This window comes from Struthio camelus, chromosome 5 (assembly GCF_040807025.1).
Source record: "Struthio camelus isolate bStrCam1 chromosome 5, bStrCam1.hap1, whole genome shotgun sequence".
Taxonomy (NCBI): Eukaryota; Metazoa; Chordata; class Aves; order Struthioniformes; family Struthionidae; genus Struthio; species Struthio camelus.
In genome coordinates, this window is record NC_090946.1 from 33,803,408 (window position 1) to 33,819,601 (window position 16,194).

At 41.9% G+C, this 16,194-nt stretch overlaps 1 protein-coding gene across 7 annotated transcripts in view; it reads right to left on the bottom strand.

The window, feature by feature from the left end:
* ABTB2 (ankyrin repeat and BTB domain containing 2) overlaps positions 1-16,194 on the bottom strand; it is a 169,817-nt gene that overhangs the window by 38,035 nt on the left and 115,588 nt on the right. For 6 of the 7 annotated variants that reach the window (XM_009688422.2, XM_068945447.1, XM_068945449.1 and 3 more), the window contains 2 exons: positions 14,242-14,388; positions 11,337-11,547 (listed from right to left, as the gene is read on the bottom strand). In XM_009688422.2, the coding sequence (XP_009686717.1) occupies positions 11,337-11,547; positions 14,242-14,388 (358 nt within the window). The remainder of the gene's footprint in view (positions 1-11,336; positions 11,548-14,241; positions 14,389-16,194) is intronic. The other variant, XM_068945444.1, reaches the window with a different exon arrangement.

Here is a 16,194-nt window from a genome sequence, read left to right on the forward strand (position 1 = left end):
ATGCAACAGAAGCCTCTGGGGAAAACTCGCCTGAACAACTTGGTAAGTACACTGATGTCTGCCCTAATACTTCCTTTACAAATGTCTGTGATGTCTGGGAGGAAGGCAAACGATTCTTCTTTTGGAGGAGAAAAAGCAAGCAAGAGAAAACATTCAAAAAAAAATGGTTGGGGCATGTGCCAGGGAAAGGAAGACCCCTCTGTGGCAGGACAGCTAGCAGGAATGACCAGTATGGACCAGCACACTAATCTGTGATTTTTTCACAGATATATTTGGGACTGTTCCACATATCCACTCAGGCGTTTTTTCAGCACAGAGGAAACATGACAGATTATAAATCATTCCTGTGCACTCTGCTCTCAGTACGCATGCTTTACATACACTTAATTTGCATGTGCTTTCTAATATTTTCACTGTAGAATCATTTGTGGCTACATGGAATTATTCGTAAGACGCCTATGTACACTGGTGGACTAGGAAGACTTTTTAAAAATCACATAACAAAATACAACATAACTCTCATTGATATTTTTCTATCAAGCCAACCAACACTGTCTCACGGTGAGAAAGGGAATGACATAGAGGATCCTTCCGTTTCCTTTCCCTTTACCTGCCCACTGTCCTACGGGCATGTAACTAATACCTTTTTCGTCTGCTCCAACTGGTACATTTTTTCAGATCAGCAAATCAATAAACAGCATTTGTATTTCCGTTTAAAAGTTATATTCGTGAAGAAAGTGAACTCCAGAAAGAGCTCCCAGGGATGTAGTTCTTTAGGTAATAAATCCCTGGTTTTCACAAAACTGTCGTCATTGACAGTTCTGTGGCACTCAGTAAGCATAGCTGTTTTGTTAAGTCTCGGTCATGTCCAAAGAAAGAGAACCACCAGGCTTGCAAGGGACATCTGGAGACAGTCTAGTCCAAGACTGTACATTCACAGTTCACACAGCTCTGATGTTCATTCAGTTCATCTAGTAATACAGTATTTAATAATTACTTGGAGCTGCACAAACCAGATTTTTTTTTTTGTTTACATTTTAATATAAAGTAGGCAGCACCTTGATAATCTACCAAAAATCTTTAGATACGATCAGCAAACGTAGTTCACGTGGCTCTCCTAGACTCCTTCAGTAATCCCTACTGCAGTGCTCTATTTATCTGCATCCCTATTGTGTTAATCAGTTGAACCCTTTTGGGATCAAAGGAACATAATTGTGGCTTGCTGAAAACAAGCTCAGAAATGAGGTGGATCAGCAATGACAAGTAATATGAACATTTGGGCTGGCATCAAACCAGCTCCAGCTGTTGCTAGAGTATCTGTGCTTCCAATACTATGGCCCACAGCGTCCACACTTTTCAGGCTCAGAAGAACAGCAGCCTTTCTCTCTCCTCCTCCCCACACCAGTCTTTGTTCAGTTAAAAAGCTATAGCTTTTCTTTTTTCTTTTTTTAAAAGTCCAGTGAAACCCACCACCATCATACACCCCGCTGTCACTACCAAGCAACATGTGTTACTTGAAGCTGAACTGAAGACAAACTGTGGTAGCCCCTGTAGCCAGGGGACCATGAGCACATCTACTCTAGATTGTACTGTCAGCTCATCTGCTTACAGGTGTTTGTTTCCGCCTATAAAGTCATACATTTGCACCTGGCAATCTTTCAGATGATCTGTCCCCCTGCATGCTTGTACTGGTGACATCTGAAACGGCTGCACACCATCCTAAACTAGTGTCCCTGGGAACCAGTGCATATTCAACAGCAAGGCTTCAAGACAGCCTCAGAGCCTGACTTTTTAGCGCGTGGCTTCTGATATAGCCACTAGGGTCAAATATTTCTTTCTCTGTGGATACTCTTGTTCAACTGTGGTGCTTTCCCTGAGGGGCTGAGGTTGACAGAGGAGGACTGTCCATGAAGTCTGCTCTGTGCAGTTCAATTTAGTGTACAGTGAGATTCTTCTTCTTGCAGTTTTGCAGAGAATTTAAATAATCTATGTTTGTACCACACCCCTGCTCCAACACAGAAAGATCAGAAGATACAGTCTACTATGGAGACACTCCAGTAACATTACAAATTGCTTACAGCCAATAATATGGGAGAAAGGCTAGACAGTCCCAGGTGTGAGACACACAGAGTTTAAAAAAAAAAAAAAAAAAAAAAAAGAGGTGGGCAATGTTTGTTATATAAATAACATAAAAGACAGAAAACAAATCTAACCTAGAGTATACTGCATTACCAGTATCAGCAGAGTTATATGAGGATAAATTTGATCCTCAAGGTTTGCAATTAATTCCCTACTAGCAAAGTCACTCCTCGCTTTCTAATTTTACAACCTTTGAACTATAAAGAAAGGAACCATTTAAAAAAATATGAAATTTAACAATACCTCAGTAAATAATGTCAAGCAAACGCAGGAATATTACCAGGAACATGAACATAACTACTGTCCATTACCTACTGGCTTTAACCACATGACTTATTTTTAATTCACTTCACATACTCAGTCCTACGGTGCTCAGAGCACCGCTCCCCCCCCGCCAACAGAAAGTAATACACAAACAAGCATTTTGGCATGGATCTCTATCACACGTTTCAGTTAGGGAATCAGGAACTTCCTATGTAGGAGTCAACACTAGCATGGGATTTGAATCCGTTAAAAAGTGTTTCTGCCTTTTTTCTGGCTAAGACCCCAGAGGATAGATATTACTACTGTAATATATACTGAGATGTCACCGCATAGAGCAGGAAGGTGAAAGTTGCTCACCACAAGTCCAATAAAATTACTGACTCTTTCTGTTAAGTGTTATATGCTCTCAATTCTCAAAATTGTGGAAGATATTAATATACTGTGCCACTATTTAGTATGGGCTGAACACATACATAATCCTGTTTAAGGTCAGGGCCAGGACTGCCAGTGAACATTTAATTTGAGTCAACAGATACCATATGTTCATCGTAGCTTATTGGCCTGTACGAAATAAGGCCATTCATTCCATCTTCCTAGTGAATGGACATCTCAAAATCACAATCAAGTCTGACAGTAACTGGTCTAAGTCTCAAACAGAGGCAACAATGCATGGAAACAGCTTCTCTCCTCATTGCTGGTGAAGGAATCTGATCTTATCCATTTATAGCCTTCTTAATCTTCTAATGAATTTATCAAATTAATCTTTCATCAATAGCGAATAGCACAGAAAACTCAGAATTTTTCCTCTTTTTTAAGAAGGGTGACAAATGTTTATGTCCACTCTGGACAAACAATGCCATAATGTCACAATTCAATGTAAGGCTTACTTACGGCTTAATTCTCTTTTCCTTTATCTTAATCAGTATATCTATATTTAAATAGCTCTGGAAAAAATCAGTGGGACTACTGCCTGGGGGTGCGACTGTAAGAGCCTCATGGACATACATGTCCTTCTGTAAGCATCCTGTTGACTGAAAGGATAATAAAGGTGAATTTAAGTACTGTTAAATATGAATATATGATCACAGCATTGCACTCTGTCACGAAAAATGCCTGAATCAGTCTCTGCTTTTCTAATTCCTTTATACCTGCTCTTCACTGTAATCAATTACAATTATTTTATAGGTACACAATGAAAGCAAGCATGTCCATATAATGTAAAGAGATACTCTTGCTATCGTGATAATCTGGATCACAAATTTTGAAATTCTGTCAAAATCCAACAGCTTTTTGGGCCTGGGGTGGGGCGGGGAGGGGAAGATAGATTAAACACCTTGAGTGAACACACTGTTTCTACATATTTCTAAAAACAAATCATTGATGACAAGGTTAAATATAGACAATAACATTTACTAGGTATATCCAAACAGTTCTACACATCTATGTAGAAGCTAACAGTCCATAACCTTGGCAGCCCCTGAGCTGAGCTCAGATTTGGACACCCATCAGTACACACTGTAAAGCAGGATATTGCTCTCCACTCAGAAGGGAGAAGAATGGACTTCAAAACAAGCTACCGGACAATACATTAGAATGCTAGTCTTAGAGCGAAACAGCGCTGCTATTTCCTGTGTTAGTGAGGTAGCTGTCGAGAGAACAGACCAGTCTGAGATCTCTCAGGCAAGAAACCCCAGAACTTAATTTTATTGCAGAGCTTTTCAAAGACAAAGCTCATTGAACTAAACGAATCAAACCGTTCTTGATGAGCCACGATAACAATGAGATATGGCTGTAAAAGAAAAGAATTCAGACATAAATATCTGAACTAGAAAAAACAATGACACAGATAAATCTAAAAGGCAGACTATGATATAGCTATTGCACTTAATAAAATTCCATAACCTGCAGTTTAAAAGAGTAGAGGGGAAAAAAAGTCTCATGACACATCAGTGAGAGTCTGGAAACATCCATCTGGAGAAAACATTTTTCCTTAAAAGCCTTAACTAGGTCTGAAAGCAGGGATACTTCCCAGTGAGGCTGAAAATACAGCTCAAGCAAACAGGTCTTAGCAGCAGGCTATACAGCTTATTCCTGGTTGCCTTTTCTGCCAGTTGGGTGTCCATGCAACACCAAGCAAGACTTTCTGGAGACAATTTGTGCTAATAACTGGGATGCTAGTATTCTTTTTCATATGAATTGATATTGTTGCATACATTTTCAGATGAGAAGGATCCATACGATCAAATCCTTCCTGCCAGAACCGTTCTGGATGAACATTTAGTGTGCCAGATATTTTCTGAACACAGAGAAAGAAAACTGAAGGGGAGGGAGAGAACTGAAGGTTTAATTATTGCTAATCATGCATCTAGAGATCATCAAGTAAAAAGATAGGGAGTAACAGCAAAGTATTGCTTTTTCAAAATAAGAAAATTTAAAAGTAAGATGAGGTGGCTGTCTTCATCAGATGGGCACTTTGGTGATTTAGGGATAATCAGAACATGGGGTTTCTCTATTCGCTTCAACTGCTGCAAGAAACTTGATAGGGAACTGAGCCAGAGCACTCTTGAAAGCAGCACTCTAGGAAAAGACATGTGCAAACTACTCAGAAATCATTCCTCTCTCATTAAAAGTCAGTGGCATTTCTCTGCCGTATTTGAGGACAGACTGAATTTTATGAAGTATGACAAATAAAATAAGGGCATAATGTCACTATATCTGGAGTTTATCAAGTCTTAGTCTTCAAATCTGAGTATAATAGATTGAGATACAAACTTGAGGACCATTGATTTAAGGGATGCTTGGACAGGATTTTGACACTGCATCAGGAATTATTAACTTTGACTCATCTCTGGTTTCCATGCTAGCCAGAGTAAATTTGGATTACATGCCACATAAGACAAATATCAAATATTCTAGCTTATGATGATTTAAATCAATAGCTCAGATATTGCAAGAACACAACAGTTGAGCAAATAATGCTCGAATATAGCACGAAAAAGCTAGAATCTTTCTTCTGGCAGCATCAGATGCATTTCCCATGCTTCCCCAATAAATAATGTTTTAGAGCAGGCATTGCTGGAAATATACCACAGAGAGAAGGCACAAGTAGTGGTTGGCTCAGCTCCTTCCTCCTGCCCAGCTAATGCAGCACAAGAGACAAGGCACTAATCCATTTCTCCTGCCTGAAGAATATGTTTTGCATATTTATTCATGAACCTGGACCGCATGAGGTGACAGATGTAATAGGAGGACTCCTGTCTGAAGCAGAAAATTTTTAGGTCACTTTTGAACTTTGTAGGTAAAAGCAGCCATTCAGCTGAAAGCAGAATGATCAGCAGCCTCTCTGAAGGATTTCAGAGCAGCAGGGGAGAAATTGAGTGATGCTAGCCTCATTTACAATCACTTCCCAAAAGAGACTCCTCTAGAGAAGCAGCAAAATCCGAGGCAAGCATTCCAGACCCCTGGGCCTGAAAAAGGGAATAAAGCTTTCTCTTTTCTTATGAGGTGGCCCCCTGTGTGACTGTAGTTGACTTTTTACAGTGTCCACAGCTTTTCCAGCCATAAAGCAGTGAATTGGGAAGCCCTGAATTTTACTGCTGGTTGGCTGACAAATTCTACATCAGCTCTGGAATTTTCCTGTCGTTTTACTGGATTTTCACTGACACAGTCAGATGGGTACAGTCTGTCTGCTTCTGCTGATGCAAATTGTTTTATACTCACTGACATTTGGAATGAAACAATGCACCAGCAAACTCAGACAATGCGTAAAACTCAGCACGTCTGCAACTTGGATGGCTCAGAAAGCTCTGACGTTGCTGGATCCACAGAAACATGATGATGGGCAAGCCTAGAAATGCTTTTAGAACATTCTGCAGACCAACAATATCAGCAATAGGCAAACACGATTATAAACTTTTAAATAGGGTAACTGGAAGAGAAGGAAGCTCAGCCTACTCACCAAAGACATGTATTGTGTACACATGTATTGTGTAGCTAATCAGCTACACAATAGGATATAGAATCTATCCTTTTGTCTTAAGTATTAGATCATGCTATCTTTCCTGCAGAACTGCTGTATCCGTGTGATAACCTGCATTTTTTGGATCTCGTATCCTCTTGGGAGGGTAAGGATAGTCAACGGTCTCTGTTCCTAGCTTTGAGGCTGGCCCACCCTCTCGGCTAAGTCAGTAGACCAGAGGTAGACTAGTCCATCCACCTGTAAAAATGAGACACTAATATCGACTTCAATTTGTGCTCTAGGGGAGCTGATAAATACTCTCTGAGGTAAGTAACACAGAGAGCAATCTCGCTTGGGCATACCATTAAAAATAAGGCGAGGGCCTTATATTCCACTTGGGAAAAAGTGAAGAAGGGAGAAAGAAACTTAAGTTTGCCTCTGGATGGCCCTTCTCAAGTTACAATATACCAAAAAATCCCAGCAAACTTGCACTGCTGCCCTGGCATATGACCTCACACAGCAGAGTGCTCCCAAGCTCAGGCAGCCTGACATAAGCAATGGGGAAAAAAAACAGAGCAGACACAGAGAGAGGGAGAGAGAGGGAGCACCACCTATCTACTCACTCTTCATGATCCAAAAACACATTGTCTGATCTCTGACACAATACACGCGATGATCTCTGAGAAATTCAGAAAATCTCGTTGTGCAGCACAGACACTTTTGGCAGCAGCAAAGACAGATGTGCTCTCTGATGGTGAGCTCTTCGCCTTCAGGCAGTGAGGTGCTTGTTCCTGAGTAAAGCAGTTTGCTCTCACCTCAGGGTCTAATTGGTTTGCCAAAGTATTGTATTGCACAAGTGGCACTGAGTTTGTAAAACACTTCCTCAGGTGGCCTATTTGACACCACACAGCAGATGGTTCACTGCCCGTGCAGCAAAGGAGGCCAGTTTGGGGTTCCAAGAGGGTCATGGTTTGGTCAGACAGCAAGCAGCTGCACTCATTGTGCAAATGTTTCAAACTGTTTTGCTGAAGATACCTGGGTGATTTCTTTGTAATTCTACCTCAACTCTTCTGCTGCTTCAACGCCTTCACCTGGAGGTACCTATCAGAACCAGACAAAACCAACCAACAAACTTCCTAGAGATTCAACCTATTGGCACTCAAAAACATTCGCAGATTGGAGTCCAAACCAGAAAGCTCTTCTGCAGAAAGCTCTTCTGTTTGCCAAGCTCTAGAAAGACTGCTACATCCATCCCATTCCTGTAGGATGCTACTGCTTTAGTTGCCATAGTGTTTAGCATGGGTAAGATACATAGATTTCTATGAGTTTAAACTGGCTCTGTTCACTGGGGTGCCTTGCATACCTAATGGCAAGCGTGTATATTCTAATACCGCATACAATCTGCTGCCGGATATGTTCAGAAGCTTGGCTAGATTTTTAAAAGGCCTTTATGGCAGCTCAGGCATGACAGTATCTGCTAGAGATGGTTTCAGAACTTGAAATCTTTACTTGTCTTCATGTTGGAGGGAAGCCCATTAAAGACCTTCCAGATCTCTCATTGCTATGACTCTTGCAGTACCTGGTATTACAGTATGACACACAGAAACTTGACAGACAATAGAAAGGATGATAGATAAAAGGTTGTCAGATCCCCAGGTGTACTTAACAACTGCAGTTTCCACTGCAGCAACCCGGCCCACAGATCCTCCCAAAAATCAGGATAGGGCTTTACGAGTTTTGCAGGCCTAATAGGCATCCCCCTTTTTGCAAAGCTTCAGATTGTTATTAAATATCGATAGATTTATACAGCAGCCTAGGAAATGAAGCACAAATAAATGCAGGATAGGTCAAGCCTTATTGTCCTTATTTGTGACCGAGATTTTTTCAGTAGAAAATAAACTGGGATTGCAGTGCATATCACAAGTAAATTCCAGAGAGAACATAAACGCACAATAGAGCAACGCAGAGTTTGCAGCTGATTTAACACAGCTCAGGAAAGAATAAAACAACTGGCTGCTCAGCTTTGCCAAGCCAGAATAGGTGATTCAGTGCCCTCGTCTATCATGCCATGAGTCTCGTATCTCACATGCAGCCTCAGCTGTCTTTCCTCTTGAGCTAGGAAAGAGTAAACAATCTCCTGTATAAAGTGCTGCTAGCAATATTTATCCCACTGGCTATGCTAAATAACGTGGATAGAGCTGGATGCTCATTGCTGGTTTATTGGACAGTATTAATTTAACTCCCAGGTTTCATAAACTTTTCAAAGGTAATTGCTTAACCTGATAGTCCTGATGTTCTGTTTTTTTTCTCCTAATGTCAGTTTTTGCTCTATTTTAATATATCCCTTTTCATTTCCTTTACAGCTAAGTATTGGTCAGAAAAAGCAGCAGAAATTTCCCTTACAGCAGCTACTATAGGATCTAGTACTGATTTTAAAAAAGAATAAAACTGTAGCCTGCTTTTAAAAAAAAGTCCAGTGAACCACAGCAAGAGGATTGTTTGGGAGCAGTTGGAGAGAAGACTGCACCTGCGATTTAACTTATTATCCTAACTGTACGAAACAAGTAGCTGCAGTAACATCATCACATGGAGAGTATGGAAAAGAACACAAACCAAATGGAAAGCTTAATCTACGTTTCTGATACAAGCTGCTTAGCAGCCTCAACTCTACAGCTATGGGAGACAGTGGTACGTGGCACTTACCAGGATCTGGCCTCAAGACAACTCATTTTCTGCAGTGTGCAAACACGAAATGAAAAATAAACAGTCTTGTGCTAGGTATGGCCTGGACAGTGTCTAAATGATTTAAGATTTGTGAGCCTAAAAACCAGAGGCAGTCAACGGGCTCTGCACTGTGTACCTATGCCTTTTTTTTTTTTTTTTTTTTTTTTTACATAACCTCACTTATTTCCTCTTATTTCTTCATACGTGCCCAACAATTCTCTGTTGATGCTGCTACAGTTCTGCCCACAGATTGTTCTCTTTGAAACCGCAGTTTCTTCTGGGGAAGGATCAGGCATCAACAGAAGAACAATTGCTTTAACTACGTGGAACAGTCGAGCTCCAGCCAGACTGAGGCCTCACAGAAGTAGGTCCAGTACGAACCAGGATAAAGTACAGAAAGACAAGTCAACTACTAAGAGGAAACGCAAACAAGTGACCACTGGAGGTGGCTACACAGACCAGCCACATGCATATTGTTATGGCAGAACAGGCAACTTAAGGGTGACAATTTTATATTTTTCTCCTTATCAATAGCTTTCTTTAGCCTAGAGTCACTCATCAAAACTGAAATTACATAGGTGTGTTTTGTCCAGTCCATTTTTCTGCACTCTGGCCTGGGAATTCAGAACCTTAAAATAAGACACTTCAGTCCACTTTCATTCTCAGGAGGCCTCCTCACTCCTCCACAGAGCTGTAGCCGGGCTCTGACTACGAAGCCATCATCCACATCTCCAGTGATGGAGAACGCAGCTATAAAAGGCCTTCAGTCCTGTTGACTTTAGGCAACAGAGTGAGTGGAGGCCCATACAGGCTGCATGGGACTGGGCTGACTTGCAGCATCAAAAACATGCAGATTGAAGACAATGCAGTTTGACAATTAGGAGCAGCAGCAATCAGGAAGTGGCCCAAGACAAAAACAGGCTACCCAGCATGGGGCAGAATAAAAAGCACCATAATCCCCATCTGGGCAAAAGGTTACAGAAAAGAGAAAGAGGGAGATAAATTCTGTGTGTTTAAAAATTAAATTGTTTTGTATGTTACTACGATTCATACCAATTTTAGAAGCAGGGGCTGAGTGCACTAAAGCCCAAGGCGGGAAGAAGAAACCACATTATTTACAACTCTGCAGAGATGTTCTCCTTTTCCTGCTCACCTATCCAACAAGCACCCCGACTTCTTTGTTTTGTGAGTGTGGCCTCCACCACAGGCTTCAACACCTCACTACACTATAAAATATCCCAACTACAGGCTGCTTTTGGGGAAGGCCAGCGCACAGCCATCTGCCTGAGGTCCAGCAGGCTAAAAGAAATCCAAAGGGTAAACTAGCATAAATACATAATAAATGTTAGCCAGAAACCAGAATTTCCACTCAGGTAGAACTTCTGAAATAAATACAAAATTGGATATTTATTTCAAACTGGGCAACCCTAACAATCCTCAGAAGGTTGGGTCTCTGCACAATGCAACTGCAAGGCAGTGGCATATCAGTCTGCCTTTGAGCTAAGGAGCATGAGAGCAGGGTCTGCCTGACCTGTCAAGAAACCCAACTTGTGGCCAGGGCTCTGAGGGCTCCTAGGCTCTCGGCTCCCACCAGTCAGGCAGACTGCCAAGGTGCTGGGCAGGAAGGAAACCAGGGAGGTTTCTAACAGAAAAAAGTATCCCGCTGGAAAATTTCCGACCAACTCTAATAATGGGCCTACTTTCAGAGTCAGGTATGGCGCTGGCAGAAGGTAGGGTGATCCACTGCATATTCTGTTTAGTTATTGGCTTCATATGTAAATTTTTTTTATATACCAGACACATAATATCAACTGAAGCAATCCTTAAGAAGAACGGTCATAAATTCCTTCAAAATTCTCCACAGCAAACGACACTCTTCCCAAGAACGATGACAATTGTTAATTGGCGCTATTCAGAAAGTAACGTTTTCTTTGGTAAGGTCTCTACTGCTTTAGGCAACCACATGTACTTTTGGCAGCATCTCTAGACAAGCCTTGCTGGCAGCATACAGCCTATGCCTCGCTTGGAAAGACTGCATGAAAAAACAGCTCACTTTCCAGTTCCAATTCCAAGGCTTCATAAACTTGGCAAGGCTGACAACACAACTTGGCCTGACTGCAGGAATAGCTGATGCCTGGTAGGTAGCATCCTGCAAAACTGCCCAAGAAGCTCCTGCACATGCAGTTACTCTACCAAAGGAGACCTTCTTAGCCCAACTTCCTGCCTACTAACAGTTGACCAACCTACATACCGTTCATTGTTCAGGGTCATTCTTGGAGGATCAAGGTTGGGGTTCTCCATGGACTCCATCTGAGGACAGCGTAGGAAGTAGTACAGCGTGTGGAGCGCGTCAGGGGACCAGGAGATTGGCTGTTGCTGCCGAGTTTGCCGAACAGGGCTCATGCCTGGGCGAAGGGTGTTCAAGCACTGCATGTGGTGCATTGCTCGTGATACCAAATCACCTGCAGAAAAAGAAAGAATGCAAAAGCGTCACTTGACTATTCACCCACAATGCTTTTAAGTAGGTTTTTTCCAGCTAAATAGAATCTCTGACAACTAAGAGAAATGTCCTTTGTGTGCAAATATTCTTTATCCTCCACTAAGTCAAAAGCTGCCCTCAAGCTGCCACTTTGTGGATTGCTGAACAGGAAATTTAACTTTCTTTCAAATGACAAGTTATTAGTTAGCAAATACAGAATTAAACACCTCTCAATCACCATGCAATCAGAACAATAGCTTTACAGTGACTTTTCTATCCTGTTTGAATGCTGTTTTTCTTCTCTTTCCAATCACATATACCAGCTTCTTGTCTGCCCACAAAAACTACTGATACCTTTGTAAAGTGGCTGTTGTCTGAGCTAGAAGCATAGTTTACACAAGGCAAAACAAGTAGCACCAACATAGATACTTTGTTCTGGTCTCCAGCTTCACCATTTTAGGTTATGAGATTGTTCCCGTTTCTTTCAAATGGGTTACCAGGTTCTATCCTCCTAGCCAGGTTCTTGTGATAGACTAATGATGATGCGTTCAATGCAGAAATCCCTTCTTTCAGGGGTTTGCTTCTCTCATTCTCACTTTATCTGCAGATTTCTCCAGAATAACAAGTTCAGATTCTCTTATTAAAAAGTCTGTCTTTACCCTGCTGATTGTCACAAGCTGCGCCATAAATTTTCCCTAAGCCTTATAAGAGTCACAATCCAGGGGCTTTCCAAGCTGCTCAGCTCTCTCAGACTTTGAACTCTAGCAAACCTGCCCCTGTGTAGGAGCACCGGTGGACTCAGCGCATCTTGGAAGGAGGAGGCCTATGCCACGCAATTTCTGCTAGGAAAGGACTGTAAGGCTGCAGATTTATAAGAGGTTCACAGAATAACCACTGCAAGCCAGCAGCTATGCAGGGAGCCTTTAGTCGCATAAAGCTGGCGTTTGCGTAACAAGCTTGCTTTGGGCACACTCTGTTTACTCTCCTTTAATTGTGATGCATTGCAAACTCTACGTGAGCTTTGCAATAAAGGCCTCAGACACTACATCTTTAAGTCGTGTGACTGCCATCCCACTGGTATGAATGATTATTATAGATTACTATACATAGCTGGGCTCTGTTTTTTCCTTGGGAGAATCCTCTGTTGCTTTATGTTTTACAGTCCCCTAAAAGCCTCACAGGAAATGTTACTCCATTGTGTCCTACAGTTACAATACTGGGAAAGGATGGAACTGAAATAGTCACCCCCATCTCAACACTGGTTCCTGAGAAAGCACCCTGAACTTACCATACCAAATATGAATTATTTCCACCTCCCTCTGAAATTTCTAGGAAGCTGTCTGTTCGTTTATGTCTAACAGTGAAAGACAAGCAACCTCTAGCTGAATCTGTGGGGTACTAGTGTTACACAGGTTAGGAGGAAACCTTGGCAAAGCTGCTGTATGCCTAAGCAATACAACATTATTAGTGGTTCAGATTGATGGAGTGTTAAAATTTCAGTTTGCAATGCAAAACCACACCACTTGTTTGTTGCATAGTAAATTCAGTTTAAGGACCCACTTTGGAATGGAAAAGTCTTCTAATGTCTCTGCCTTTCTACTTCAGTAGCTCCTGAATCCTTCTCTAGAATCTAAACGTTTTACAAGAATGTCATGAATCCTCTAGTGTTGGTACCTACACAGAAGCCTGCAGAATTAGAGAGATGCGTCTGGAATTCAAATTTCCAGCACAGAATGAAGTTCCTTCTCCCTTGCACACACTCTTTATTTTCTTGGCCATATGCAGCAACATTAAAAAAAAAAAAAAATCAGTAGGCAACTGTATCAGGAGATCTATTCACTACATGCAATGACCAGAAGCAGGGCCAAAGCAGGGATTGGGAAGAGAGGAAGCTGTATTCAATCACAGGCCATGCTACAAACGTTCTCTTGTGTTCCAGAATAAATAGAGGTGTGTTAAAGGAATTTGAAAACCTCAAATTAAGGCAGGTTGCAAAATAAATGGCAAAACCCACAAGCTCCTTGCTGGCCCCTGACATTCATTAGCATTCAGATGGTGGAATAATGCCAGCAGAAACGTTGCAAGGATAAAGTGGACCAGGAAAACACAAATCATTTTTGTTTACTTTAGAGGAGCTTTGTAAGTAGTCTAGGAATGGCACATTGCATTTAGTGAGCATTAAAAAAAACAAAGCTTGACAAAGTTTTTGTTATTGAACTGCTGTCAGATATTTTTTCTCCGTTTTCTGTTCTTTAAGTAACCAAAAACCTTTCTCCTGAATATCCTGCACCCTGGACTTTTCCATTGCATAACTGCTAGACGAGAACCCTGTTAGCCATCCGAGGGAGGTGTCACTGCTGTGTTCCATTAGAGTACAAGAACGCCTCTAGAGGTATCTAGACAGAAGCATCCATCTTCCATTGGCACTAATGCCACCAAATACCAAAAGGCTAGAAAAAACACATCTCGTACACCTCCAAAGTGAATTAAAGCAGTCTAATGAAACCAACCTGATTTTCATAAACAGCACCACAAGACAATTAGATCTTACACAACGTTAGCCAAATACTGTTTGCACTGTAAACAATGGCAACACTCCCACTGACCTCAACAGCAGAGAGACCAGCTCCCCTATTTCATTGAAAGAAACCCATGTTCAATGACATCTGAAACTTACTCAGTTCAGAGATGCTTCCAACACAAGTTGCCAAGAGAGACTGCTCTAAAGTTCGCAGTTCCAGCTGGGCATATGCATCAGCCCGTCCATCACTGCACACAGAGCCATCGTTGTACGGGCTAAAGTAGGCAGGCAGAGACAGCACACCTGAGGAAGAGAGTAAAGAACAGACCTGTTACAAGTGAGGTTACAGGAGTGGAAAAGCAAGTCTCTCTGCTGATAGTAGTGATAGCGAACACAACGTTTGCTCCTTTATCAGTCAGCAGACTCAAACTCTTTTGAATGGTTCAGACAAAATCAAATAGTGTTGTAAACGCCACTGGAACGACTGAAACAGTGCAATTGGGCTCTAGGGAGTAAAGCTGAATGTTTCTACAGCCTGTAAAAACTAGAAACAAATTACAGTTGAGATAAAACTACATGAAAAGTTTTAGTAAAGTCTCTAATACTGCTTATATAAAAACTTGGCTGTGCACACAGAGCTCACCTTTGCACAGCTGTATGCAGATTGCTACATATAAGGGCCTGATTTTTAAGGGTGTGGAAGATAACCTCAAGTCCATCTAAGACAGATGGTAGCTGCAATCTTTGCAGCTCTCAAAACAAGACCGGGGGTTATGCCAATTCTTTGAACCTGCATGCAGTTTCAAATGTATAGATTGCACTTTCTGCATGTGCGAACCTTTGGATATGCCAAATTACATCCACACATTTTGAGGTTGACTATATTTTCACTTCCACAAATGACACCCCCCCATTAGAGAGCTAGATTAGAATGATAACTATATTGCACATTTGCATTCACCACACACACTCCTTCCTTTCTTAAGGATGTGTCAAATCTTTTTTTTTTTTTGCACACATAAGCATTAATGCATAGTAACTGAACTGTATTACTGATTTGCAAGCAGTTTTGTATAGTTGTGACTGGAACCCCAGTCTGCTTGGTTTGTATCCTTACAACTCCTTCCCTACTGCTGCCAATTAGAGGCCATTTGTGCGAAACCGGGTGGAATGGCAGTGAAGACTGGGGGTACTACAAAAAAGCTGACATGCAGCTTCATGTTAAGAGAAAGGCTGTCACCCAAAGGGGCAGAGTCATTTGCCTCCCCATGGCCATGCTTTCCCCCCCTTAGTTTTCGGTCAAGCACAGCAAATCTGCTGCCACATTGCAAGTTAGTGCAGCTTATGGAGCCAAAAGAATATCACCTCCCTCTCCCTCCTCCCCCCAAAACAATTAGCTGATTAGGTTTTCTTCAAATTAGTGAGCTGAACTGTTTCACCCTGTGGCCACATGACTGCTCTATGTGACACAGAGAAAAGAGCTGGAATGTGACCTCTGCAGCTGGTGTGAGACAGGGAGCAGGGATATGCGACTGAGGCTGGAGCAGGGAGTCAGCCTCTCTCTTCTGGTGGCAGCCTGCAGGGAGATCCAACGAAACATAGCGTGACGCTCCATCCACAGTGTAGGCAGACTCTGAAAAGCCTTTTGCAGTCACCTCAGCCAGTGCTCACGAATCTCGGTGTTCAGTTGCTACCGTATTTTTTAATTATGAATCTATCACACAACACCAGGAATATATCCCAGGCCTGAATATTTTCTGATTTCAGATCAAGACTCCTAGGATCCACTTCTTCCCGTTCTCTTACTCTGCTGCACCCTGTATTTTAATTTTTAATCTTCGCCCAAGCACAGGCATACCAATAACATTCAGTTCAGACATGCATTACCTTCCCAACCCAGTTCGGTCCTAGATGCGGAAATAATCTGTTCACGTTGCAGTGACCTTCTGCCCCTTAGGTGCTGTGAACTCTTGTCAAACAAAACTCTGCCAGCTGAACTGCAGCACATTGGGAAAGACCTTTGTTTCTTTGTCTTGATGTTTTCTTTTGAAATTTTATACCGAATTGATCTCTCCTACCCTTTTCACATCCTCTTCGCATCCTGCTTGG